We start from the raw sequence: 26,636 nt of genomic DNA, 5'->3' as shown, positions 1-26,636 counted from the left end.
TTGAACTCAGCTTTCCAAAGATGTGAAAAACCACAGTTAAATTATGTTTTAACAATCACTTTTTCACACAGGGCCATGTAGGTTTGGCTTTTTTTTCCCCTTAATAATAAAAACCTTCATTTAAAAACTGCATTTTGTGTTGTATTATCTTTGCCTAATATTTAAATTTGTTTGATGATCTGAAACATTTAAGTGTGACAAACATGCAAAAAAATAAGATATAAGAAAGGGGGCAAACACTTTTTCACACCAGTGTATAGGATGACAGTTCCCATAAACTCAGAGTGAAAAATGTAGTGTTTATACCACTATAAAGAATAAAAGGGAGACCCTTAAACAAACATTAGAAAAAAATGATACACACAAAACTTCATACAGCCAACCCACACAAACAAAAAATCTTTAATCCCCTTTCATCAGGGGTAAGTGGTCAAAACTTTAATATACTAAATTAAGGGGAGATGTGATGACCCAAATTTTTAATGTAAAAATGTGTGGCCATCACCCAGAATGCTTTGTAAAAAGTCATGTGACCTATGACTTACATATTTAGAACACATACAGTGATAGATTGTAATATATTTATATATGTAGATTTTGTTTCTGTTCTTGCAGTTGTCTTTTTTTTTTTTTATCTAGACCAGCCAGATACAATACCGATTACTATCATACAGTCACTTGAAGAATGACACATTTTATGATATTTATAGTCAATTTTGCCTAAAGGAGTCCACAGAATTTACCAGGCTCAGATGCTCATTCTAACTAAAGCAATCGGTATGTGTATAGCTCTATTCAGATGTCTTTTTATGTTGTATAAACTGGTGTGATACTTGTCCATATTATTTCGTGTCTTCTGTGCAAAAGTCTTTAAATTAGCTGACACATAGTAAGATATCACCCAGGCTCTCGCTAGGACATTTATCATCTTCATTGTCATCAAATTTTATGAAAAGGAAACTGCAAATAGAGAGATATCCATCGGCCTCTCACCTTGGCATCACATATAAAAATAACAAAACACGACAAAAAAATAATAATGACGTATTCCCACGTAGTCATGAGGACAACCCGAGGTGGGGAGACAGTGGTGTGTGTGTATGTGAGTGTGTGTGTGTGTGCATATGGTTGAATCTATTGGAATGATATGATTAGGTCAGTGTGATGGTGGTGTTTTTTGTTTGTTTATTTTGTGTGTGTGTGTGTGTGTGTCACATGTAGCAGCATCCTCCATTGGTACATGTTCAGGAATAAGGCACCGCTGCATTATCAGAAGGGACATAGCAACTGCCTCTCTCTATCTCTCTTTCTCTTTCATTCCTTCCCTTTGAAGCTTTGTAGCATTCTTTCTCTCACTCTGTTTCTTGGACATCAGGAGGAGGCAGGATGGAGCCACACTGTGCTCTCAAACAAAACACTGAACACTAATGTAATCTGGACAAAGACACACATGAGGAAAGTTTGTGCATGCGTATCTCTGTGTGTGTGTGAGTGTGTAACTCTACGAGTATTTCGTGTTTATGTAGGAGTATGTGAGTGTGTTCAGTTTGTTGTGCATATGAGTCTGTGTGCACGTGTGTGTAAATAGGAGCATTATAGTTTGTAGTCAGTTGTGTATGTGCATGTGTGCCTCCTTCACACTGTGCTTTCCAGCATCCACTCCGTGCTGCTGAATGTGCCCCTCCGGCTGGTGGGCGGTGAGACGTCTGCGTTGAGCTGCGTTGTGGACTTGTGTCGCCGGGTCCGTGCCCGGCGTGGGTAACTGTGGCTCTGAAATAGCGCGTAGTCCCCATCAAAGGAAAAGCGATGCCTTGCTCTGGCTAGCTCGCCAGGCAGCAGGCCCATACCCACCAGTGCTCCCTTGCTGTCCCTGGAGCGCGAGGGACCATCACCGGCTGATGGGCCTATCAGGCACAGGGACATTGTGGAGCCCGTTGGGCTGCTGTCCGTTTGGGTGTCCTCTGAGGGTGGGCCACCCAAGCTTGCCCGCCTGGACACTGCAGGGGCAGGTGTGGCCATGAGAGCCTCGGAGCCAGGGGTGGGCGATGGTGATGGGAGATGTGCTTTTGGCTCCTCCCGAGTCTCATTCTCCAGGCTGAGCAGCACGAGTGCCTGGCAGTCCATCCTGGGTGAGGACTCCCTCCAGCATGCACTCTCCTCCCCAGGTGGGGCTTGCTGCTTGGAATCGGCAGCTCCTGACCGGCTCTGGCTCCCGCCTGGCAGTGGAGGTGTCGCCACATCGGTGGCCTTGGCCTTGCTGCCGTCACTGCCACCATACGCCTTGTAGCGGATCATGAGGATGACGATGAAGACCAGCACAGAAGCCACGATGACACCACCCAGGATAATGATCATGGTGCCACCCAGGAACTGGCTGTGCACGAAACGGCACTGGCCAGCCTCGGGTGCCGTACGGAAGTGCACGCAGCCAACAACACGTGTTGCTGTCAGGGACGTGATGCCATCATCATACACCGCGAGCACGCATAGCTCGTAGTCCCGCCCAGCCGCCAGGTCATTGATACGGAAGCTCTTACTGTCAGAGGGGATCATCCTGTAGAAAAAAGAGTGAAAAAGTGGAGTAAAGCCAACATTGTTGTGATATGACATTGTATGTGGCAGAGTACACTTTGTTTAGAATGGTGTTGTAAAGTGATAACATTGTTAACAAATCAACAATAGTTCTGATCCATGTATTCTTATTTTACAACATGTGCAGACAGCTGACACTATTATATATATATATATATATATATATATATATATATATATATATATATATATATATATATATATACAGAGAGAGAGAGACAGAGAGAGAGAGAAAGAAAAAATGGATGGAGAAAGAAATATAACACAGGGCAAATGCATTATAAAAATCTTGTCTTGTACATTGTGCATTTTGTTTGTATCTGAGGCTATGCACAGCACTGTGGGGAATTTCACTAGGTCTAGTCCCAGCAATCTATTGGATGAACTCCCACAGCATTTCAGCTGCTCACACATGGCTCAGTAGCGGAAAACAGTCAGAACATTTAAGGGTGCAACTACTTGTGAAAAAGGCTCAGGAGAAGAGGAAAATCAAACGCTGAGAAAGAGAGCATGCGAGCTAACAGACAGGGTTTTTGTTTAGACCCCAAGCTAAATCTTCTAATCCTTCTAATGGACGTGCCTGATGTTCTGAGGTAGCTCTGTGTGCACGTGGCTGGTGAGCTCTTATTCTCTCTCACAGGGCTTTTCCTCATTCTAGAATCTCACTGAGAGTTTTTTGTTTTTGTTTTTTCTTTTTGTAATAGCTTTTATATCATACAAAGAGTGCCAGTCTGTTTGTAATCATGATACATATGTTGGTTTCATCCTTTTAAGCCCCCAAGTGGGGGAGTGCTGCAGCAATTGCTGGACTTTTGTAGGACTGCAAAAAGCTTTGGAATAATAAAACTGGCACTATATGAACATAAAACATGTACATTTATATTGTGCTCTCCTAGCAAGACTGCCCCTGTCTCCCTCTTGTGTCCATCTCTCTCACTCTCTCTTTTTCTCTCACGCGCTCTCTCTCTCCAAGTCTCCCTGCTCTGATTGTAGTGAGCGATATTTCTATACTTCTGATTGGACAACATCGGACAGGAAGTTGTCATTCTCTGCAGCTGATGATGTATGAATCTGCACAGTAGAAGTCAAATGGTCATGCTGAAAAATAACCAGTGCCAGTTTGAGGGCTCTTCCTATATGATCAGAGGTCAGGTACACCTCCTAAAATGGAACTGAAACACAGAGGCCTAATTTTAAGGCTTCAAGGGCCAAGGAATGAGTTCCCTTGTTAATGTAAGAAAACACTTCAGAAAACCTTCACCAGAGATTAACATACTTAATACCATTATTCATCATTTTGGAGTGTTTTTTTTTTTCTTTTTCTGTAAATGAGTGTGAAAAAACTGCCAAACATTGCTTGTATTTAAGCCACAGTAATTTGTATTTATTTGTGTTTAACAGCTTGACAAAGTGTGTCACATGCACCAACAGTTTTGTTTTTAACAGTTGGCATTGCAGTAAGTCTTCATTTAGTAATTATATTTGTATTTTACATGTATTTCATTTAGTAAGTATATTTCCTCCACATAGCTCTCATCACGCTTCCACATGCATTCCTTAATGGTGGCTTTGAGAGAGGCTGTGTTGAATGTTATTGGCTGTGCAGGTGTTTTAGCTGCTGCAAAAGCTTCCATCAGGGATTCTCCTTTCATTCTTCAATAGAGAGGCAACATTTCTTACTACTGTAGATAGAAGTGCATCTTTTTGAAATATGTGAACAAAATTATATTTAAACGTACAGAGATAGTTTTGAGCTGCTGTTTTGAACATTTTCAAAGTTTCACTGGCCCAACTGCAGGCAGTACTTTAACATTGGACATTTTATTGGCCGTGTTAAGCTTAAAGACATCACAGCGAACATCTTCTGTGTGCCCACAAACAATTTAAGTACATGTATAATCCATTTCCTTTTATAAGCCAATATAACTACTCATCTTACCTCGGATCAGCTTCTGTCATATTAATGTTCCCCTACATAAAACAATGAATAAACATATTTTTCCATGTTAACACATTATCAGAGAATTCAACAACACAGACCATATTGAGATTCTTGTGATCAAAGCGCACCATTACATGGATGTCTAGGATGCCTTCCCCCATTTATGCCTTTCCCTGGGAATTTGGGAAGCTGCACCTGGAACTCCTCAAAGAAAGGATCCCAGTACAGATGATGCATTTCATGAAAAGTCTGTGATTAGCATCTTTGTGTTTTTTTTTTTTTGTTGTATGCATAGATGTTTAGAGTGCATCTGCCTGTACAGAGGCTGCTTCCAGCCCATATGTTGCTATTACGATGAATCAATCCATTTTGGGACCTAATTATTACACACTGTGAATAATCCGTGAGCAGTCAAGGATGTAAGGTGCATTACATGACAGAGAGGATGAGCAGCAAAGTTTATCAATCACAGTATAGGTTTCTAAACATCAGTTCATCAGACTTTATGCTCAACTTCATTTGTATAAATTCTCAGATGTCATCAGATAATCATAGCTTCTGTTTCCCTGATGTCATAGGGCAAACATAGCTTCTTTTTCTAGAATTTCAAGAGTTATTTGCCTATTTGAACCAAGCTGAGATAGTTTTTTGCACTCGATGTTCACTCAATCTATTTTAAATATAGATGCTTGACATTTGTCTTAGCATTGTACTGTATGCCTGGCCTAAAAGAACATCATCACATTAATCATCGCATTAATTCAGACCGGTCTTTTTCATGAATGACATACACATCTTTATTGCTGTTTTACATTCACCAATGCAAACCTGTTATCATCTAATAAACCTGCAGGGCATCATTCCATGAGAGCACTAGATTCCTTCTGTTCAAGTCCTGCATTGTAAATTCCATTCTCCACAACCAGAGATTTTTCAGCATTTTATCAGATTTTTTTTATTTTCGCCTTTCCAAAGATCAGTTTTGACTGGTTTATAAGCAGCATGAAGTAATCACTACAATTATTTTATTTAGTAATTTTTTTACAGATGCCATATCATATGATGCTTTTGCTCCTCAAACCCATTTAGTGAGTAAATTGTTCCAATACACCACAAACGACTCTGCTTGTTGTTTTCATATCTTAGAACCCCTTTGATGTTAGTCCTTCAAACACCATGCCATACAATCATACAATCATACAATCAAGCCTCAGCATGTGGACAGAAGGAATTTACTCATAATTCTAAGCCTTGCTAAGCTTTAATGATCACCTAATATCTGATCTAAGTTTCATCTAGTTTTTCCAAGAAGCTTTCAAGCCAAAGGATTTTGTGATTAGCAGCTGGGCAACTTTTACTAGATTCATATTATCTGAAATTATGCCAAGGCAATGTGGATTAGCAAGATGCAGAAGCTGTCGAAGAGGCAATAATTGTCAGTTACTCCTCTATGATTGGACAAGGAATGCAGCTGCTGCACTGCATTATTCAGTGTTTGCTGTGGCAGGAATGCTGTGTTCCTATGAGGGTGGTACAAGAAATGAATTTTGCTGAATCATGTAGTATGCTTCTTTAGAGCTCCTATAAATCAAGGCCTAAATCTGTGCCATCCTGCTATAATCTATATTGCTCCCTTACATTTTAAATTTCATACCTCTGGCATGTAAAACTGCTGTAATTGATGAAACATTGGTTACAAGGAGTCCACCCCTCCCTTCAATCCCACACCTTTGATTCAAAACTTCCTCTAAAGTTCCTCCCACCAAAGAAAACATGCTTAGCACTTCACCTGTCCTCTATGTGGTGAGAGCAGATACACATAATAATTGAGCCCTTGCAACAACAACAAAAATAAACAAACATATATCAGCCATTTCAGTGTTGTCAGTTATTTTAGTTTTTAGTTTTAGTTTTTTGTACCACTTTTATATTAAAACTACATTAAAATTCTAAATTTCTTTAGACTTTATTCATGTGGGCATTTAAAAATAAAACTTGCAATAATACTTTATATAATTGTTTTTGTAGAATGTAGAAAAACAGTAAATGGACATATATGCTTTTTCATTGCAGGGGCTTAATTGATAGAATTTAAATTTTTAGATTCTAATTACACAGACCACATCAGTTACACACATTTTTACTGTCTAAGAGCCACTATTTCAGTGCTATCAGTTATAGCTTCAGCTAGTGTTCTTTAAGTAAATTGCTTACATCAGCAATTACATACTGCATACCTAGGCTAGTACCTAGTATGACATACCGCACACCTAGGCTTAACTGTTCAAATAAAAAAGTAAACTTTACATAAAAAGCAAATAAATAAATAAATTTAAAAAAAGGTCACAAGTGATAAAAATGCCTGGCTCCTAAGTGGTGCAACAGCGAGGTGTTTAGTCTATCATTGTGAGATTGTGGGTTCAATCCCTCATGATGCCACCACCATCTGTGCTGGGACCCAGAGAGATCATGTTGGACATACACTTTGGGAGGGGTGGCAGGCATGCTCAACCCTGTGAATTACAGTGACCCTGGCCCACCACCATTGTCTCTGAGTTGATAAATCAGAAAAGGGTGGTGAGTGTAATTCCTCTGAGCATTTTAGACTGCTCCCTGATGTTCCCAGAGCCATAGCTTGAAAAACTGTCCTGATTGGCTGCATATGCCTCATACTTTCTGGATGGCAGGTATCGTGTGTGACAAGGGAGAATTACCTGATGGATGGGACTTGAAATTAGGGAGGAAAAATTGGCGATAAAAATTAAAAAACAAAATAAAAACATAAATATATGAAATATAGAGTATTGTTAGCCAGATTTATGTGTATGTATATGTACTATTTGATGCTTCCTTATTAGGAAATACAAAAAGGGTGTATTGTTCTTTACCTGTAGACGAGTGTGTCATCGAGGGTGCTGTTATACTGGATTTGGTACATCCTAATCCCTGGGATGTGTCTCTCAGAAGGCCAGTGAATCATGGCTGAGTTGGAGGTCAGCTCATCCACCATCACTCTCTTGTCCTGCAGCTTGGTGTCATTGTTCCCAGATTTGGTGGAGGTGGTGATGTCAGAGAGGCCTGGGTCCGCCTCCCTCATGTGACCAGTATTATTGACGAACAGTGGCAGCGGGATCATGTTAACCTCTACAGCTGCTGTGGCAATGCCTGCTGCATTGGAGGCAACGCAGTTGAAGGCACCACTGTCTTTCAGAGTGGTGATGAGGATGTCCAGTGTTCCATTATCATACAGGACAGTACGGGTGTTGTTGTGCACCAGCTTGCCATCAGGTGAGCGCCAGTGGATGGTGGGATCCGGATCGCCCATAGCCTTACATTTGAGTGTGACTCCCTGCCCCTCCATCACATAGGGCTTTGTGGAGTGGTGCTTGATAATGAGTGGTGGCTCACAGATAAATTCCTCCTCCTGAATGGACCAGAAGTATTTGTCCATCAGGTGCTCAGGTGAGGCACAGGTCTCCAGGTCGTCCTCTCTTGTCAGCCTTCTCAACCACAGCAGCTCGCAGTTGCAGTGAAGAGGGTTCCCGCCGAAGCTCACAGTCAGCCTTGATGAGCTGGAAGAGCCCTTGGGGTCGGAGAGCACCTGAGCATGCTGGAAGAGGCTGTCGGGTGGTAGCTTCTGCAGGCGGTTCGATGTCATGTCCAGGCGAACTAGTTTGGTGAGCAGCGTGAATGTTCCAGCTCCTACGTGGTCAATAAGGTTGTGGTCCAGTGTCAATGTGTTTATGTTGGTCATCTTGGCAATGGCCTCCCAAGGCAATGTCCTCAGGTTGTTGTAGGACAAGTCTAGGTCCTCAATGGTGGACACAAACTCCTCAAAAGCTGAAGGATCAATGTGGTGGATCTGGTTGTTACCCAAGATGAGGTGCCGCAGATTGACCAGGCCTTTCAACTGGTCGTTTCTTACTTCCGTCAGCCGGTTACCATCCATGTGCAGCGCCCTCAGAGCTTTGAGCCCAACGAAGGCATGTGGAGCGATCTGGCTGATGGTGTTCCGAGAGAGCGTCAAGTGCACAAGGCTGGTCATGTTGAGGAAGTCTTTCTTGCGGACAGATGTGATGAAGTTGTCCGTGAGCCTCAACTCTACAGTCTTGCGGTCAATAGTCGGAGGCACGAACAGCAGGCCGGTCTTGGCACAAAGCAGGGTCAGGGTCGGGGAGATTGTCTGGCAGATGCAGCGGCCTGGGCAGTGCTGCCCATGCACCAGAACCCCCATCAGCATAAAGCACAAAATGAACCTCTCCATGGCTTATCAGCTTCCTGGTCCTGCAAACACACCACACAAAAATGTAAAACAAATATATTCACCAGAACAAGACTATAGACTTTAAATTTCATGAAAGAATTGAAAATGTATTCTGAGTTCTTATTTAGATAACATTGTGGTAAGAATCATGTTTGTTTTGTCATTTTGTCATGAATTAGTTTTCTTTAGAGATAACAAATATTTTTTTTTTTGTTTTATTTTGAGTAATCTAATTGTATATAATTGGTAGAACTGTGACAGAACTTTTATCAATTATTTTGAGGAGCACTTGTTTCAGTGCAAAATCTCAAAGTTAATATGAGAGCAATAAAAAAGAACAGATTGGGAACTGCATAATTTGCTGCAACACATGTCTTTGAATTAATTAGAATCTCTTTACAAGCTTTTGTATGGATCCTTTTATTGTGGACCATAAAAGAACCTCATTTGCTTCCACTGAAATTCAAATTCTGAGAAAGTCATGTTTAAGCACCATTTCTGAGAAGATTATCTTTCACACAATGTGAAAACCTCAAATATACTCCATACTCCTATATTCACTAGTAATAATAGCAAGTACTTAATTGAAGGTTTTAGGTCAGTGTGCAGTTGCCCTCATCTTCTGATTTTTTTTTTTTTTTTGTATTACATATACTGGTATAAATTGCTAAGGTTGTGTTCTTTTATTATTTTTGATTAACTCCAATAAAGTACTTTGGTCTTTAAGAGTAAGTTGAGCTGCTATTGGTTAGCCCTGAAGATTTTAACTTACTGTACCGAAAGGTGTGACAGAACTGGGCATGCCCAACTGCTTTGTTTACAAACATGAAAAGGCTACACACAAAGCTAAATGTTTATTCCTGCCCAAAGCCTCTCCAGTGCTTTGAGAAAGCAACGTTGCTAAGGAAAGAGTGTGCTTTAGCCTGGCATGCATGTCTTTAAGTGTAACTGCATGAAGGCCTCTGCAGAGTGACGCTTATCACATTCTACAGGATTTGAAAGTAATGAGTCTTTATGTTCTTGGCCAATTTCAGCTGTTTAATTGTGCAAAAGATTGTGGCTGTAAACCAAACGGGATATAAAACATCTCAAATGGCCTAGGCTGCAGCTTTGCCAGACTGTGATGTTATTTGATGGGTCTTATGTGTTGAGGGTAATGCTCTCTCTGTCTGATCTCCATTCACCATATTGATTTCTCTCCTCTAGGAGTGTAAGTTGGCGGTTGACAGCAAGGTGGCAAAGGGAGACAGAAGAATGAAACTTTGGGGTCTGATAATTAAGATCCTCAATGCAATATCAAGTTGAATATCTGCTATATCAGATCTTTTGCATTCTCACGTTAGCCATCCTGGGGGCGGGGGGGAGCTGTTCCCAGGCTGTGCTTAGCTTAGTGGTGTCCATTAGGGGCCATAACTTGCTACGACCTGATGACTCACACACTGTGATTCCTGGTGCTGAGTTTTTGGACAGTGACATGTAGTTAATGGGTCATCCTGCTTCCCTTGCTGATGGGCCTGTTCTGCAGCTCTGATTGTGCTATATTATACTGTGGTTTTTCAGACATTTGCTTGGGTGGAGCTTGAATTCATTTGTAGAATTGATGTGCTTGCTGCTGGCAAGAGACTTGTGCAACTGCCATTGTTTAAGTGTAGAGTAAGTCACTGAGACATATTGTGATAATGGCTATCAACTTGTTTAGAAAAACGCCTTAAATGCATGGCTATAAAAGAAACTAAATGTGTTCCAAAGCTGCAATGGCCTGTCAGGTTGTTCAAGCATATTTGGTGGAACTGTTGCTATAGTGATTCAGCTAAATACTTCCGTAGCAACTACAACAACAAAATGTAAATGATAAGAAAGAACTGTCACTTCTTATGACATTACAACACAGATCAGAAGTGAATATGTGTCCTTCCTTAAAGAGATCATGGGTACCAAATTTCCTGTTTCCCTGACTTTTTGTTTTTCCTTTGGCAATTTTTGGCAAATTTGATCTTGTCAACCGTGGGTATTCCAGGTTAACTAGGCATCATATTGTGATTACAAAACCTAGTTTTATTTTCTCTTTTTCTGTCTTCATAATATGAAAATAATTGTATTTATTATCAAAACCATATTATGTACAGTAATTGCCCCAAGACATTTTAGTAATGTTACACACAAATAAATACATAAATGAACAAAACAAACACACATTGTCTAGCCTCACAAATCTACTGCGATGCATTTTTTCCAGGCATCATCAATCTTTCTCCGTCATTCTCAGATCAGCCTGCTTGAAACACATGGACTACCCGCTGTGTCCTTGAAGTTATCTGATGTAAGGAAACTTGTGTCTGCCAAGAGTAACTACTGTAGACTGTATTATCATATTAGAGAGAAATTCACAGATTATAAATCTAGAGCATGCTTACCACAGATATACTGTTCTTGCTCTTTAATTTTAACAGTGGGAGAGAAAGTGACAATAAAGACATCAGGTCTTAATGCTCACTGAGTTTCATTATTCAGTGTCACTTCTGTCTTGCTCTTTCCTCACATGGCTGTCTGTGCATCGCTGAACTATGAGAACTATGAGGAATGCCAGGAATGTTAGAAGAACTGGAAGTTACTTAAAAATAAAGGCTACAGTTTCACTAGATGTCCTGCAATCACATAGCAGTGATGCGGTTTCTATAGAGGAACAAATGTTTTTTAGCACTTGGCTATGCCTTAAAAGAGCACTGGCAATATAATGGGAAAGAGCCATCCCTCTTTAAAATGGAGGTGCTACACCTTTCCATTTGACATTTTAATACCTTGCATCACTGATTTATTGAGAAAGTAACTGAGCCATGTATTGTTTTTCTCTGTCAGCTGGAGTATTCCAATTAACACATACCGTTGCATGCTAAGTTCAATTTAGCCCAATTACCACAGAAAAGCAAATCTGCTTCCACAAATGTAAGTATAATAAAAGTATACAAGCATTGACATTTGGGATTGCACTGGCACTGGGTTTGTAAACGGCACATTTTGTCAATATGACTAACGGATAATCAGTTTCATTTGCGTGTTAACATCCACCCACTTTGGCACTGAGTGTGGAACACTGGAGTGAGAATACAGAGCTAACTAGGGCACTCAGAGGGGGCAGAGAGCTGGAGCACTTCCTGCGCCCACCCCCAAGAAATCTCGCTATTGATCTCCTTACAACTCCAGTCGTAGAAAAAAAGAGAGACAGAGACAGAAAGATTCAGAACTTTGTTTCCAAGGCAACTCTGTTGTCTCAAAAATGTATGTCTTTGAATTCCAATAAAATGCCAGAGAATTCGAAGTCTCAGTCTTGATGGGGATAATACAGGTATTGAATATTTACAAGAGCTATAACTAAGCTTGTAAAGACCACTAAAAGCTATGTGACTGCCCGGGCAAGTGCACCCTGTGGTGCATATTAATTACGGAGCTATTTGCTCTGTAGATGTCAGCCACTGTCAAGTTTGTCAGTGGTGTTAATGGCAGTGATATTTTATATCTTACGTTAAGACATTGCTATCTTGTCATGGGTCTTAAAAGACAAAAAAGCACCTTGTTCTGAATAGCTATTGCGAGGTGGTTTCATCACTCAGATCTCAAAAAGCTATCTGCAACTAAAGCACCAGCTCAGCTGATATTGCACAGCCTTGTGCTCTGCCCATCTCTGCCCTAAGCATCATTAGTTTCTCACTCTTTTAAGTTTTCTCAATCTCTGTCCCTCTTTCTTTTTCTTTATCTCTTGCTATCTTCCTCTCTCACTGTAATAGCACATTTAAAACCTTTCAAAGTATTCTGAAATCTCAACATGCCAGTGGAGTATTGTAATTATAATAGGGAATGTAATAACATTATTATTATTATTATTATTATTATTATTATTATTATTATTATTATTATTATTATTAACATGGTACTGGGTCTGCTACTTAGGAATCTACACATCTGGTCTGTTGATGATTAAAAAAAAGAATACCTTGACCCTGTGGTATTTGTTTCACTGTTCATGTTCAGTTTATTTTTCCATTCTTCATTTGTTTTTTGTTTTTTCTAAAGCAGAGCACCATGCAGGAATAAATACAAGTTAGACACAAATAGTCTCTTCGTGAACTGTTCACAGCCTTGAGACAATAATGGCCCAGGGCTTTTGCCAAATTATTGACATATCAATTGCATTCTTCCTAGCAGATGCACAGATGCCCAACCAAGCCAGACGCCTTGCTAATGCCCAGAGGCACTGACTCACTACCTATACTCTCCAGAGAAATTCAATAAAGACTACTTTTCATTTCCTTTTAATAAAAACTGTGACTTTGAACCTAGTGATTCAGACATTTTCTTTGCTTTGATAAGTCTGTTCAAAGCTTCATGTGAACATAAGCAACTTAAAAAAAACAGGAGCTTGTGCATTCAGTATTACTCATGGGCTATTATGACTGGTCATTTAAAACATAAATCACAGCAGTCACTATGGTGTGAGTTAAACATGAACAAAGGCAGAACATTTGTGCTAAGATGGTGGAAATTAGCAAACTGTGCAGTGTTGGACTTTATTTTGGCCAGAACTAACAGCTAGCTGCAATTCAGGTCAAAAGCAGAGATGTACGTGTGTGTGTGTGTGTGTGTGTGTGTGTGTGTGTGTGTGTGTGTGTGTGTGTGTGAGAGAGACAGAGAGAGAGGGTGAGAGAGAGAGAGAGAGAGAGAGAGAGAGAGAGAGAGAACTGTTTTTCACCAGTGCTACTTTAATTAGTATTGAAATCAATTCGATGCAGAGGCTACTTTCTCACATCTGGCCAAGGTCTCATTAAGCCTCTAGCTGGCTGTTGGTTTGTTTTTTTCCTGTTGTTTAATTAATCTCAAATAGTGCTACCTTGATGCTAAAACTCTATTGGCATGATTCAAGTAATTTAATAATAATATTAATGATAGTAATAATAATAATAATAATAATAATAATGCATATTAGGTGATATCTGAGTTATTTATTAATTAGTGGCCTTAATTAATGAGTCTTTAGATAAAGAAAATGAACCCGAACATAAAACCACATCAATGACAACAAAAGAAAAGCAACGTAACAATGACCAGCAAACGGTCACAAAACAATAAGTGCTTATTAAGAGCATAAAATAAAAACATAACAACCCCCAGGTGATGTGGCAAAAGAGGCAAACACACACCACCTGAGGGAAGATCTGCAAGAAAGGACAAAATGAAAACACAAAGCCACAAGCAATGCCACAACCATCTAAAAAAACTGTCCTGAATCACAAGAACATCTGAAGCAACATGGCCTGGACACCTGCGCTGGGTAAGAGGCCTGCTTCCTGTCTTTCTTTCCCTGTTTTTGGATCACACAGCCTGGAAAAAAATCAATATTAAACACAAAATTATTAATACGTCTCGATTGATTGTTCCCATGCTTAGTCAATACAACACATTTCATTTGATTCTTCAATTAGAATGACACGCTTCATTGAGTCTTTGGTGCAAGAACACAGTAAAGCATAAATGTCCATATGCCCACAGGTCTATCAGACAGATGTCAAATACTCTAGCAGTTGTGTCAATAATAATAGATACATAATCCACTAGCACTTAGCATTGACTGCATGGCAGGTGGGCTGCAGAACACTGTTTGCTCCAGATACAAACAAGGAAATCCAAATGTGATAACTGAAGACAAGACAATTAGAAATTGCAAGGAAGCATCAAGACATAAGAAAGGTAATGAGCACAGGCAGCGTTTAACAAGGAAATGAAAGCCAGGTAATAAACACTTTAAAGGATGCAGAAGAGGTGGGAGAAGCTGTGGCATTTTAATGACAGTTTTGGTTTCAGCGAGCTGTATTGCCAACAGCATTTTTTGCCTCAATGGTGCAGTGTTTATGGTGATGATACTCAGTTTTTGGCTGGACAAGAACAACCACCTTTACATTAGTAAATGTTAAATGAAATAATGTATCAGTAAACATTAAATGAAGACAAATGGGACAGCTTTCTAACTAATCAGCTAAATGGTTATCCATGTTAAAATGCACCAGTCTGTGTGGTATAAAACAAGCAAACATTTTGCTTGATGCATTATCAATTTCGCTGTGATCACTAAGCCACTCTAGAGCTCCAACTTTAATGATCATTCCCCACTATGTTCTCTGCCTCAAGGTGCCATCCAATACATTTTAATTTCTGCTAGAGCACTGGCTATCAATAGTGAGCAGTGAGAAGTTCTTATTTGATTAGAATAGTTTTCTTGTTCCTGAAGAAAAAAAAAAGTTGGTTTCCTGAAATAGCAAAAAACTGCACAGGGGAATCTGCGTCATATCCAGACACTAAGTAGCATGACATTCAGTGCAGGCAGGGCTCTCTGTTAGGCTTTGTAATTAGCCGAGATGAGAAAAGGAAAAGAACAACCTTTACATCCCATGTTCAGCAGAGAGGCAAATGTGAGAAGCCTCCAAGGCAGAACCCCTGTGGCGTCCGCTGCTTGATCCACAATCCTGATGCTGTTACTGCTGTGTTCTGAGTGCATGGCTGCCATTAATGTGTGAAAGAGGCACTGTACTAAAATGGTACAATAGCATTCATGACTTTCCCTTCAATAGAATGCATGTCTTTCTTGATTGTGCTCATATCGTTTCCTCTGCAGTGTTCATGGCTTGTAAATTGCAGTCAAGCAGAGTACGTTTGAGTCTAACAGCATGATGCCTATGTTATTGAAGTTAAATAATGTGAGAGTTTCTTGCTAAATTCTTCCTCTAGTTCGCCGAGCTTGATCTTGATGATACGATTGGCTCTATAACATAATTCAGCTAAAAACAGAACATGGTTTGGTAGGAAAACCAGTAAAATAATTACCAGTGAGTCCAGTCTCAAAGTGGAAGTGATGTATCATCCACTTATAAAGTTTCTGACCATTTTAAAGCTGCTTCCTTTTTCAGGAGTGAAAAGGGGAAATTGCCTTTGCCTCCTCTAACAGCTCGTCAGGTAATGCAATCTCTCACACTTGCCAGCCACCTTAAGCAATTTTAAACCAATTTATTCTCTAGGCCTTTTTCTTTCTTTCTATCCTCCCTCTCTCTTTTTTTTCTTAGGTAAAGCTCTATGTCATTTATTCATTCATTTTTGGGTTGGGTGTGATTGTGGTGTGATTGTCATAATGGCAAAAAATTTGCCAGTGGCAAAAGCATCAGTGTTCACTAGGCTTCTACAAAGAATTCTACAGAGTTTTACTGCCACAGAGACTTTTTGGAGATGAGTCTGTAACAATTAATAAATTGTCTGTAAATAGTTTGATAATAAAGGTTGTGTGACATATATCATGTAATAAACACCATTTCCTTAAGGTTTTGTGTAATGAAATAGACTATTGTATTACACTAGATTTACTGACAAAGCAAAAACTCACTAGTGTTGTATACTATTAAGCACTGTAATTAAACTTTCCAGTCTCCAGCCTTAGGCAATATGTAGTTTTGGCACCACTCAGTATAGGTCTGATATTACCTGGCCTGTGTAAAGAGTGGTAACACTGTAAGTATTAAATCAGCACAGGAATGTTTGCTGTGAAAAGAAAGTATATAGACACATTAAGAATTCTACAGTTTAAAATAGGTAAAGTGAGGTTTTTGTTTTTGTGTTTACTTACCCCTACCCTGCTTACCTACAACCAATGACAGAAATAGGTGCAGGTGAAGTTTCAATGCGTCTAAAACTTTAATACATTTATCTGACTCTATATTTAATCATTGTGCTGGAAAGAGCAAATTCTGTTGCACATAAACATATGCATAAACATATGCCTGGCAAAGAGAGAGACAGAGTGAGAGAGAGAAAGAAACAATTAAAGAAAGAGAAGGAATAGAATAGATAGAATAGAATACTTTATTGTAATTGCATGGCAGTGAAATAAAATTTAATGTGCTAGGTTTACATAATAAAATACCAACAGTCATAATAATAAAAAGAAAGTATAAAAATATTATTACAAATTCGCAGAAAAAGCAAGCTCAAGGAAGTGATATATCCAAATAACACTTCTGTCCAGCAGCTCTGGCCCAGCTCTGACCACTGTGATGTAGCCACCTTTATATCTGTGAGAACACAGATGTACAGCAGTGAGGATAGATGAGAAGTAAACTACACAAACCAGAGTTTGGCCTATAAAAATTAAAAAATATAGTTATGACTAAATAAATTATTTTGTTTTGAAATTATATTTTTATTTCTAAATTATATTTAAAAAAAATACATAACATAAACATAAAACATAAAACCATAATTATGAAATACAAGAAGGTAAAATGGTAAATATTATTTTAAATAATAATTGTAAGCAATCTTACTGTTATTAAATTGTTATTAAATTATGTAATGGTCATGGTGCACCAGGCATGCCACTTGAGGGACATGCCCACTGTCACTCACTCACTTACCCATACATACATACATTCACACACACATAGCACCTGCCCTGCTCACACACACGTGATTATTGACTGCTCGCACATGTGTCCTCTTTACTATCCACCTCTATTTAAAGCCCACATTAATGCTCATTAACGCTCGGTGCAGTGCATTGCTCCTAATCCTTGTGTGCACAGGACGCCCCAAGTGAAACCACTACTCTGCTGTGATGCTTCATCTTTTTTTTCTTTATTTAGTCTGCTCGCCACAGTGCTTCCTTTGTTATTAGCATCTTGATGAATAATAAAGACAATGCATTCCTGTACTCTGGTGTCACTCCTTCCCTGATGACATCACAGTAATACTCAATTTAGTTATAAACCTGAATATTATATTATAAAACTATACGTTTAAACATTTAGATGTTTATTTGCTGAATTTTAAGTACTTTTTCTAATCCAGAAGAAGACAGTATACTGAGATCCTGCAGAACGCTGCCATCCTGGGAGGTCACCTGCCCTGTCTAATGGAGCGGAAATTACCATCTTAAAATTTTTTCAGACCTGTTTTGAAAAGGCTCTTAATGTATAGGTCAGAAATGCAGCCATGCCCATCCAGGATTTAAAATACCATTCGTCTCATATACACAAACATAAACTCTTTATGAGTCTCTCACTCCAACACACATAGAACAATTTACAATCGTGCAATCAGCATAAAGCACTATAGAGCCTTTACACGGGTGGAATGTAGTTAAATCATAATTTCAATATATTTGACTTTCTTATGAAGTAAACTAATTAGGGAAATTTTTACAAACATTTTAACTAAAATGTACTCAAACTATAATAAACCAAGCAAATTTTTGCCATGTGAAAGGTACTACTTATAATGGCAATAAAAATGTCCATGGTATCCAGCCAAAAGTACATTTTAAAAAGAAATGTAATAACGCATTAATCACCTGTTTATTACAAGTAACTTTGTTACAGAAACTAAGCCATTGTTATTAGCTGTTCCAAGCTTCCTGTCCTACAGCTGTGAGCTTACATATCTTCGTATTGTTTTGCAGTTTAGATTATTGCAGTCCTTGTGGCCTACTTACAGAGAGACTGTCAACAGTTCCCAAAAGATGGCTTAAAATAAAATTAGGGACTTAGAAATGCTTCGAGCAGACAGAAGCATTGCACTAAAGTCAGATTATAGGTCACTTTGCGTTTCATTTTCAGCTGTCTAAATTTTGTGTTTTATCATGAATGAATGAATGAATGAATGAATGAATGAATGAATGAATGAATGAATTAATTAATTAGTTCATTAATTAATTAATTCATTAATTCCATCAAATTGAGCTAATGCACTACAAGTCTCACACAAAAAAAGCATCACCTCTCCATCACCACAAGAAAGAGTTCAGAGTGATGCTTGTGCTACCACCTCTCAAAGCTGTGACAGCTATGAGGATGAAGAGTTTGACTGGCCCGAGATTCCTCATGGTCAAGAGGAAAGCTAACATGGCTGCCAGCCCCTGTATCATGACATGGTTGCCAGAGTCTGCACCATGAGCTTCTTCACATTTCATAGGATAGTTATAGCATCATAGCATGGTTGCCAGTACTGGGATCATAACATGGCTAGCATGTATTTGTAGTATTTGCTGCCATGGTGTGCTAAAGAAGCACCACTGAAAATCACACATATAAAAGGAACATAGAAATAATACATGTGCAATGCTAATATTTTTGTAGTTTGGTTTCATATGTAGTACCATATGCAGTGCCCATTGTCTAGAGACTGTATTGCAATGATTTAACCTTTTTTTGTTGTTGCTTTAAAACAGTCACTTAAAGGCTACAACTAAACACAAACTCAAATTGAACATCATAGCTGCTAAAATGGTCAACAGATGTTGTAATTTCTAGATTTGTAGAACAACTGGTAATTAATTCATTTAGCATGGATTCCATACACCAAAATAGGCAGGACAGTTGCAGAAGGCAAGTTTTGTGCTCTTGATGTTAATGCCCACTGAACAAAGAGCACTATTTCCTTTGATTCATTCTCATGGAATAGTCACATTTTTTGTAACACCACAAGATTTGAGCTAATCTGGAATAGTGTAAATGCCTTTTGGTTGAATCACAGCAGCATAAAAACATGCTGAAACAAAGGCATTTTAGTTTCCAATGTAATATTTCAATGTAATATTTCTGAGAGCTATAAGGCTTAATTGCATACTACAAACTAATGATTTGAAAAACAGAAGTACAATTCAGGGAGATATTTATAAGCAGCAGCCTATGGGAAAACTCTGGTGTTAAATTCACAGTTCTTGGTCCTGGGATGTACTGAGGGTGCGGTCCAATGCAGTCTGTCTGCTCTGACCCAGAACAGTGTGTGACAGTCCTGAATAGCACACTCTGCTCCAGTGAGACCCGAATCAAACACCTAAATCGGGGAACATTTTACTGCCAAATGCTACACTGTTTGTCTCTTAGAAAGAAGATCAGTCTTAAATATTTTAATTCTCTGACTAGGGTCTAGATTTACAGTTTGGTGCTGTAATTATTATATAATTCTCCATACACAGTATTATAAATTTTATCTTAATAGTATTACAATACACAGTTAGACCACAGAAGATTAAATCAGGTTTTCCATTTATGGATTTTTTTTGGTTGTTTTTTTTTTTTGTTTTGTGTTTGTGTGTGTGTGTGTGTGTGTGTGTGTTGTTGTTGTTCTTTGCCCTTAGGTTGTTCTTTCATGTTCTATTGCTGCGATTCATTCAGTATATTCAGAATGAAACCTTCTTGTTGGTATTTGTGAGCATGCATGTAGCTTCATGCCAGTTCAGTTACTGGCTAGAAAGCATGGCTGAATGCAATGCTGTCAGCATCTGTGCTGTGATACCCAAACTGAGAAAGGCAGAAATAAAGTTGGGTTTTACCAAGCACAGTGAGCACTGTAATCACTCTAATGATGTTTGCCCGCAATGGGCTAGATTTGCCAGAGTAACTGAAACAGCTCAGTGACCCTGGAATCTCTGCAGACCAAATTAACAGCAGAGTGTGCTATAACTTGGTTTGGGTTGCTAGGTCACAATTCCTCCATGTCATACAAGAAACTAATCAGGACATGGGCTGTGAAGTTTGCCAACAGTATCAGGGAATTATCACAAGCTCTCAAGCAGTGATAAGATGTTGTGTCTTTTGACCATGTCATTAACTAAGAGCATATCATTAGTTTTGTGAGACAAATCCTCACATTGATGTTTGACTGTTCTCCGCTATATTTTGTTATATGTAATGTCTGGTCTGAATTATGAGCAGCACTGAGGATTCCATATCGTCTCAGAAAACAATTGTGGGCCAAACATGTTCCTCATCAAATCTGCTTGTGCAGGTGTTACTCTTGAGTGTGTAAAATGCCACCTGCTTCTTGGCAGTCCTGAAGAGTTCTATATTCCATCCTGTGTATCTAACAGGAAGAAGGCTATCGAATTCCATTTGCTGCTCTTGAATGCACCTCTATAGGCACCTTGGCTGTTTTTTCAGACCTAGGCTCTGCATTGGAAGACACATCCATCTCCTCAGGTTTCCTCAGGGTGACTTTTCTAAAGTATTGGTTACAGACTACAGGGACAAATAGACAGAGATCAGAGAAACCCTTCCATACAAGTCCAAGAAACAGAGACAAAAGGGGTAGAGACAACTGGATATGGTAAAGAGGAAGGCTACTTACGGAGCCCCCATCAATAGCCAGGCCAGAGCCAACACAGACTGGCTGTCCATCAAACAAAGATGAGAGGGATGGGTCCCACAGCAAGAGGATAATAACAGTCCTCAGAATGAATGTCCTGTCATAATCATGACTGCACTTGCCCCTTTTGGCATCTGACTGAGTTTTCCTACATGTGTGAGAGTGTGTATGTGTGTGGGTGTTTATGTGAAGCATGAGCTAATTATCTGGACACTACATTACCACAGAATGATAAAGTAGGGAGCGTTATGCAGTTCACAGCATATATAACACTAGATAATCCGTTATACAATGCCGGTGAATAAGTGTAATAGATAGTGCATTCCAATTAGGGTCACTGGCAATTGTTTTTACTGTCAGTAATATTATATATGCAGGGTGGAGGTGTAAGTGGTGAAGAGCAGGGTGGAGGGCTTTTGAAGGAGTTGTCCCTGATGGGGACTTTAATGGAAGGTCACGGTCGCACAAAATGGCAATGCTGTGTTTCAGCAGACTCCTAATGGTGGAGCACGAATCAGAGGCATGGCTACGATGCCCAGTGCAGAAGCACATTCACTCAAGAATCATTGAAGTGTCCCAGCAAGGACATCCGTTCAGCACTGATATAGATTGCATTCTTCTTTCCCCCATGCTTTCTTTCTCTCTGCCTCTTTTTCATCGAGTGCCTGTGAATTTACATGATTTTTATGAAATTCACAGCAGGTTCTGTCTGCGGTGTCACCATAAGGAGCAAATAATTATACTTAATGATGATTATTGATGTGTTGTTAAGTCGTATGCAATTAGCAATTTTCACAAGCAAGATTATTTTTTGTACTGTTCAAGAAAAAAGACGAGAGGCTTCATTCCCACAAGACTCATTTAGCCCAAATAGTACTACATTTGACTAATTTATAATTCCAGTACTTATAAAATGGCAATACATCAACAGTGTCTTATGAAATATAATACATTTACACCATTTATTTTTCATTTGTCACATTAACATCATAAAATTATGATTCATAAATCATTTAATTTCACATAACTCAGTGATGACTAATTCTCATGAAATTTGTAACAGTTACAAATTTTATTTTGGTGATTTAAAGTGTGGAAGGGAGAGAGTGCTATATTGCTCATGATACGCGAAACCCAGGTAATGTTCTCTTACAAACTGGGGAGTGGGAGAGGGCCATATGGGGTGGAAGTGGGAGATGGCTGTATGGAGTTGGAGTAGGTGGGAGAGAGCTATGTGGGGTGGGAGTAGGGGAGGGCTGTGTGGGGTAGGAATGAGGTGGAGAGGTTTGTGTGGAATGGGAGTAGGCGAGAGCTGTGTCGAGTGGGAGTGAGACAGGGCCAGAAGTGGGTAGAGTATCCAAAAACTGTACTCATGTACTGTTACTTTAAAATAATAATTACTTAAGTAAAAGTAAAAGTAGTCATTTAAATTATTACTTAGCAAAAGTAAGAAAGTAACTATTAAAAAGAGTAAGTGAGTTACTTCAATGGAACTCCTTTAATAACACTAAAAATATAATAAAAAATATATATCAAAACATGTGGTCCCCATAGTTCTTTATACACCGAATTCAAATCTGTTTTACAGATGTCTCCGTGAGACATGATTTTTAAGTGAAATTTACAATAACTACATATTACTCATTCATAAATAAGGCTGTTATTACACAGAAAAATATGTAGTCTTGTACAGGTGTATGTATTCTGCGAATATTTGACCTCAGGAACATCCTGCTTCAGTTTCCAGCAATAGTCTGCCAACACAGAGGGGATCTTTCCTTGGTACTAATTTTTATAGGCCTACTATGCATAATGATATATGAGTATAATCGGTTCTAAGCACACTGCTAAAAACAGTTTGGTGGATCACGTCTGCTAAATGCCATACATGTACACCTAAATAGGTACAAAAATAGGTAAAAATAATAATAATAATAAAAAAAAAACCTGAAAACATATTTAGATTCAGCATGCAAAAATACATCATAAACAGTTGTTCTTCTTTGCTCCGGGTCTGTCCTACTTGGTTTGTGTGTTATGTTTATGCTTAGGTATTTAATATCAGCTAAATATTGTGCATATAACAAAAGCCACAAACATTGCATTGGACTTGGTGATCACTTTGTGATTAGTACAGTCTGTAGGAATATTCAGAGCTCTTGCCAAAGGTAGCTTATGAGACATCTTACAGTTTGTTATATTTACCTTGCTATTAGGTGACGATTAGCCAGACTGGCTAGCTAGAGGGCTAGGGTCTTTTTGGAAAAGTGTGGATGTGGACAGGAGGTGTTTAGACAGCAAGTTTAGACTCTCTCTCTCTCTCTCTCTCTCTCTCTCTCTCTCTCTCTCTCTCTCTCTCACACACACACACACACAAATACCTCTCGCTAACACACACATCTAATCTTTTTTTTCTTTCTCTTCCTTTCTTCCAAAGGCTATTTATATTTTATACACTCTTTCTCTTTTGCACACACTCCTCTCTTTTTCTTTGTCAACATACAGTGCCTTTCTCTCTCTCCAAGTCTATGTAATGCACAGACACACGAAGGTGCAATAATGGAATCACTTGATGGTACCTGTCTTACATGCTCTGGAATTTTCTGAATGGGACAATGGAATTGGGTAATGGTGTAGCCAGTAAGATTTGTACAGCTATATTGGACTTTTCCTCTTCTAAAAGAGCCATGAAACATTGATAGGTTGCTGAGACCTATTCCGGAAAGTGATCCTATGCTAGTCATAAAATAAGCAATCCCTTGCTAAATCACTGGGCTCATTCTGACTGGTTAGTACCATGAGACACTTGAGAGAATCAATGAAAGCCCATCCCCTAACATCACTGCCTTAGTGGCGTCTTTACCAGACAGTTTGAACAGCTGAAGCTAGACTGTATTTAACCAGTGTGACCTATAGGCAAGTATCTGTGGGCCAAAAGCAAACAGCAAATTATTTTACTTATAATTGAAGTAGTCACCATGGGGCCTTTGCTATCTTCCCCAGTCTCAGTGCAACAACAGCACTCATACTCTGGAAAACAAGAGTCGTTTTGAAATGATGAGGGCCGGGCTTCCTTCCAAGTTTGTGTTTGCTCACTTGCTCTTGCCCTTTCTCAGCTCCCTAGCTGAACTGGATTTTAAACTAAGATACCCCACGTGTGTATGTGTGTCTGCAAGTGTATGTGTGTGTGTGTGTGTCTGAATGTTTGTGAACAACTGTGCACAGTTTCCTTCGAGAACTCCCTGGTGTCACCATCCAAAGCTGCCAGTAGCCCAGGCATAACTTTGGACAACCAGTTGTCATTCTCAACTCATGTTTCTAATCTAACCCAGTCTTGCAGATTTCTCCTTTGTAACATACAAAGGATTTGGCCCGTTCTCTTGCAGGAAGCTACCCAGGTGCTTGTGCAGTCTCTTGTGATGTCAAAGCTAGACTACTGCAACTCGCTACTTGCTGGTCTTCCTCTAAGAGCCATCAAACCTCTACAACTTGTCCAGAATGCAGCAGCATGACTGGTCTTCAATCTTCCTAAGTTTACACATGTTACTCCAGTGCTGCGCTCCCTTCACTGGCCCCCAGTAGCTGCACGTTTCAGATTTAAAACCTTGGTGCTTACCTATAAAGCCAAAAATGCACCAGTCCCTTTATACATGAGGTCAATGGTTAAAGCCCGGTCCGTACCTCGAGTACTTCGAACCTCAAGTACGGCTCACCTTGAAATACCTTGTTTCAGGACTCATTGACGACAAGCATCGAGACTATTTTCTGTCCTGGCTCTAAGATGGTGGAATGAACTCCCACTTGCTGTCTGGACAGCAGAGTCCCTTACAGTCTTCAAACGCAGACTGAAGACCCATCTATTTGCAGAATATTTAAAGGACAACTGACACTGCTCACATATTAACTGACTAATTTAATACTTATTGTAGGGTATTGTTTATTATGTTTAACAAACTCTAGCACTTATTGTTTATTGCACTTATCATTGTTTAAGATAGACCTTATGTATTTTGTACTTCTAGGTATCAGCATTGATCCCTGTATTCTACAGTATTCTAGTTCATTGGTATGTTGGACTCTAACCTGCTGTACTGTACTAGGATATTCTATGAGAAAGCACTTTTGTAAGTTGCTTTGGACAAGAGCATCTGCCAAATGTTGTAAATGTAAATGTAAATGTAAAAACAAGTTTAAAGACTATGTGTGTCATCCGATTAACAGACAAACATTAAGTCTTTTAGCTATGATATGAATCAATGCCAATTTCTTATCAACTTGGTAAATATGATGAACTTTATGAATGGCATTGTACATGGATGTAGGGGGGCTGCAGGAGCTTAGCCACATGGTCTGTGGGTGGTAGCTTACTGCCATAAAAAACATATACCACAAATGTAGGCAAAGAATGCTTAACCCAAATCTGCTAGCAAATAGCCAGTTAGCATGATCTCATCTGCATAATGCTAACTGTCCTTTACTGGGATTCAGTCTTTATTAGCAATGCTAACATTACCCTTTATGGATTCTGTGGTAGAAATCAGGGCAAAACTATTATAATTATATTATAAGAAGGCAGGTAAAGCTGTTTAATTAACTCAGAGGACTACTAAGTATTATGTAACTTAAAGGGATGAGTCACCCAGTATGGTATTGCTCACCATTTCAAATGGAAATAAGTTAGCACAATCTTGTCTCTTCCAGCGTTAGTGCCATTAGACATTTTGGTGAAGTGCTGAAGAGAGTTCTAATCTAGGAATATGGAAATAATTTGATTGTGAAACCCATGGTGCTTTTATTTCCACAGTTTCCATAATGTTCGTCTCAGGGTCAGTATTATACACATATGCCAGTAATGCAGTTCAACAGCACCAGCCAAGTTTTCTATATGAATAATGCACTAAGCTTTTATGTTATTCCTGTCAGAGAAGTGTAAATACTTAATGAGTGCACACTTTCCACATATACTTCAGTGGCTTTTTGGATGTGAAATAAACATTAAAGCAGTTTGAATTCAGTTTAGTAGGAAAGCTACTTGCATTGCAGAAAGTGCTGCAGTAGAACCAGGCTCAGGCCTGGTGGACCAATTAGATACAATTTCCAATTACCAACCACCAACAAGGACAAGATATATAAGTGAATGACATATATTTTCATTTATAGCATATGGCAGACCCTCTTATCCAGAGCAACATACATATTTATCAATATGAATATCAAACCCAGCAGCTACATCCAGATAAGCCTCTGGAATATGCAACCTATCTGGCCTAATCTTGCCAGATTAATGAGTATACTGATGCTGAATACATTAACATTATCTAAATATTCTTAGGTTTTGTTTTTTACTAAATATTAACAGGTCATTGGTTTGGATATTGTGTAGTCATATGATCAATATAAAATTGTACATCAGCGAGATCCACTGGAAACAAATGTTTTATATACATTCTTGAATTACATTCCTTGTTATCATTCAAGGTTAAAAAAAAAAGGCCATACACACAAACTAATACACACATACACGCTCAAAAAAACAAAGAAAACCAAAAATATTCAAAGGAATATGATGGGTTCAGTCTCTGCTTTGTACTCTCTCAAGCTAAAGATGTTAAAATAAATTAAATGGTTTAATTATTTGTTTCATACTGTAATATATTTTAA

At 39.0% G+C, this 26,636-nt stretch overlaps 1 protein-coding gene across 2 annotated transcripts in view; it reads right to left on the bottom strand.

Moving 5' to 3' along the window:
- Positions 1-373: 373 nt before the first annotated feature.
- Positions 374-26,636, bottom strand: part of lrfn1 (leucine rich repeat and fibronectin type III domain containing 1) — a 112,553-nt gene continuing 86,290 nt past the window's right edge. For both annotated transcript variants that reach the window (XM_027014882.3, XM_027014883.3), the window contains exons 3-4: positions 7,423-8,818; positions 374-2,554 (exon numbers count right to left, since the gene is read on the bottom strand). In XM_027014882.3, the coding sequence (XP_026870683.2) occupies positions 1,636-2,554; positions 7,423-8,798 (2,295 nt within the window). In that variant the 5' untranslated portion in view covers positions 8,799-8,818 and the 3' untranslated portion in view covers positions 374-1,635. The remainder of the gene's footprint in view (positions 2,555-7,422; positions 8,819-26,636) is intronic.

This window comes from Electrophorus electricus, chromosome 17 (assembly GCF_041902795.1).
Source record: "Electrophorus electricus isolate QZ-2024a chromosome 17, ASM4190279v1, whole genome shotgun sequence".
In the NCBI taxonomy this organism is placed as follows: Eukaryota; Metazoa; Chordata; class Actinopteri; order Gymnotiformes; family Gymnotidae; genus Electrophorus; species Electrophorus electricus.
The sequence above is the reverse complement of the archived record's forward strand: the minus strand, read 5'-3'. Positions and strand labels throughout refer to the sequence as shown.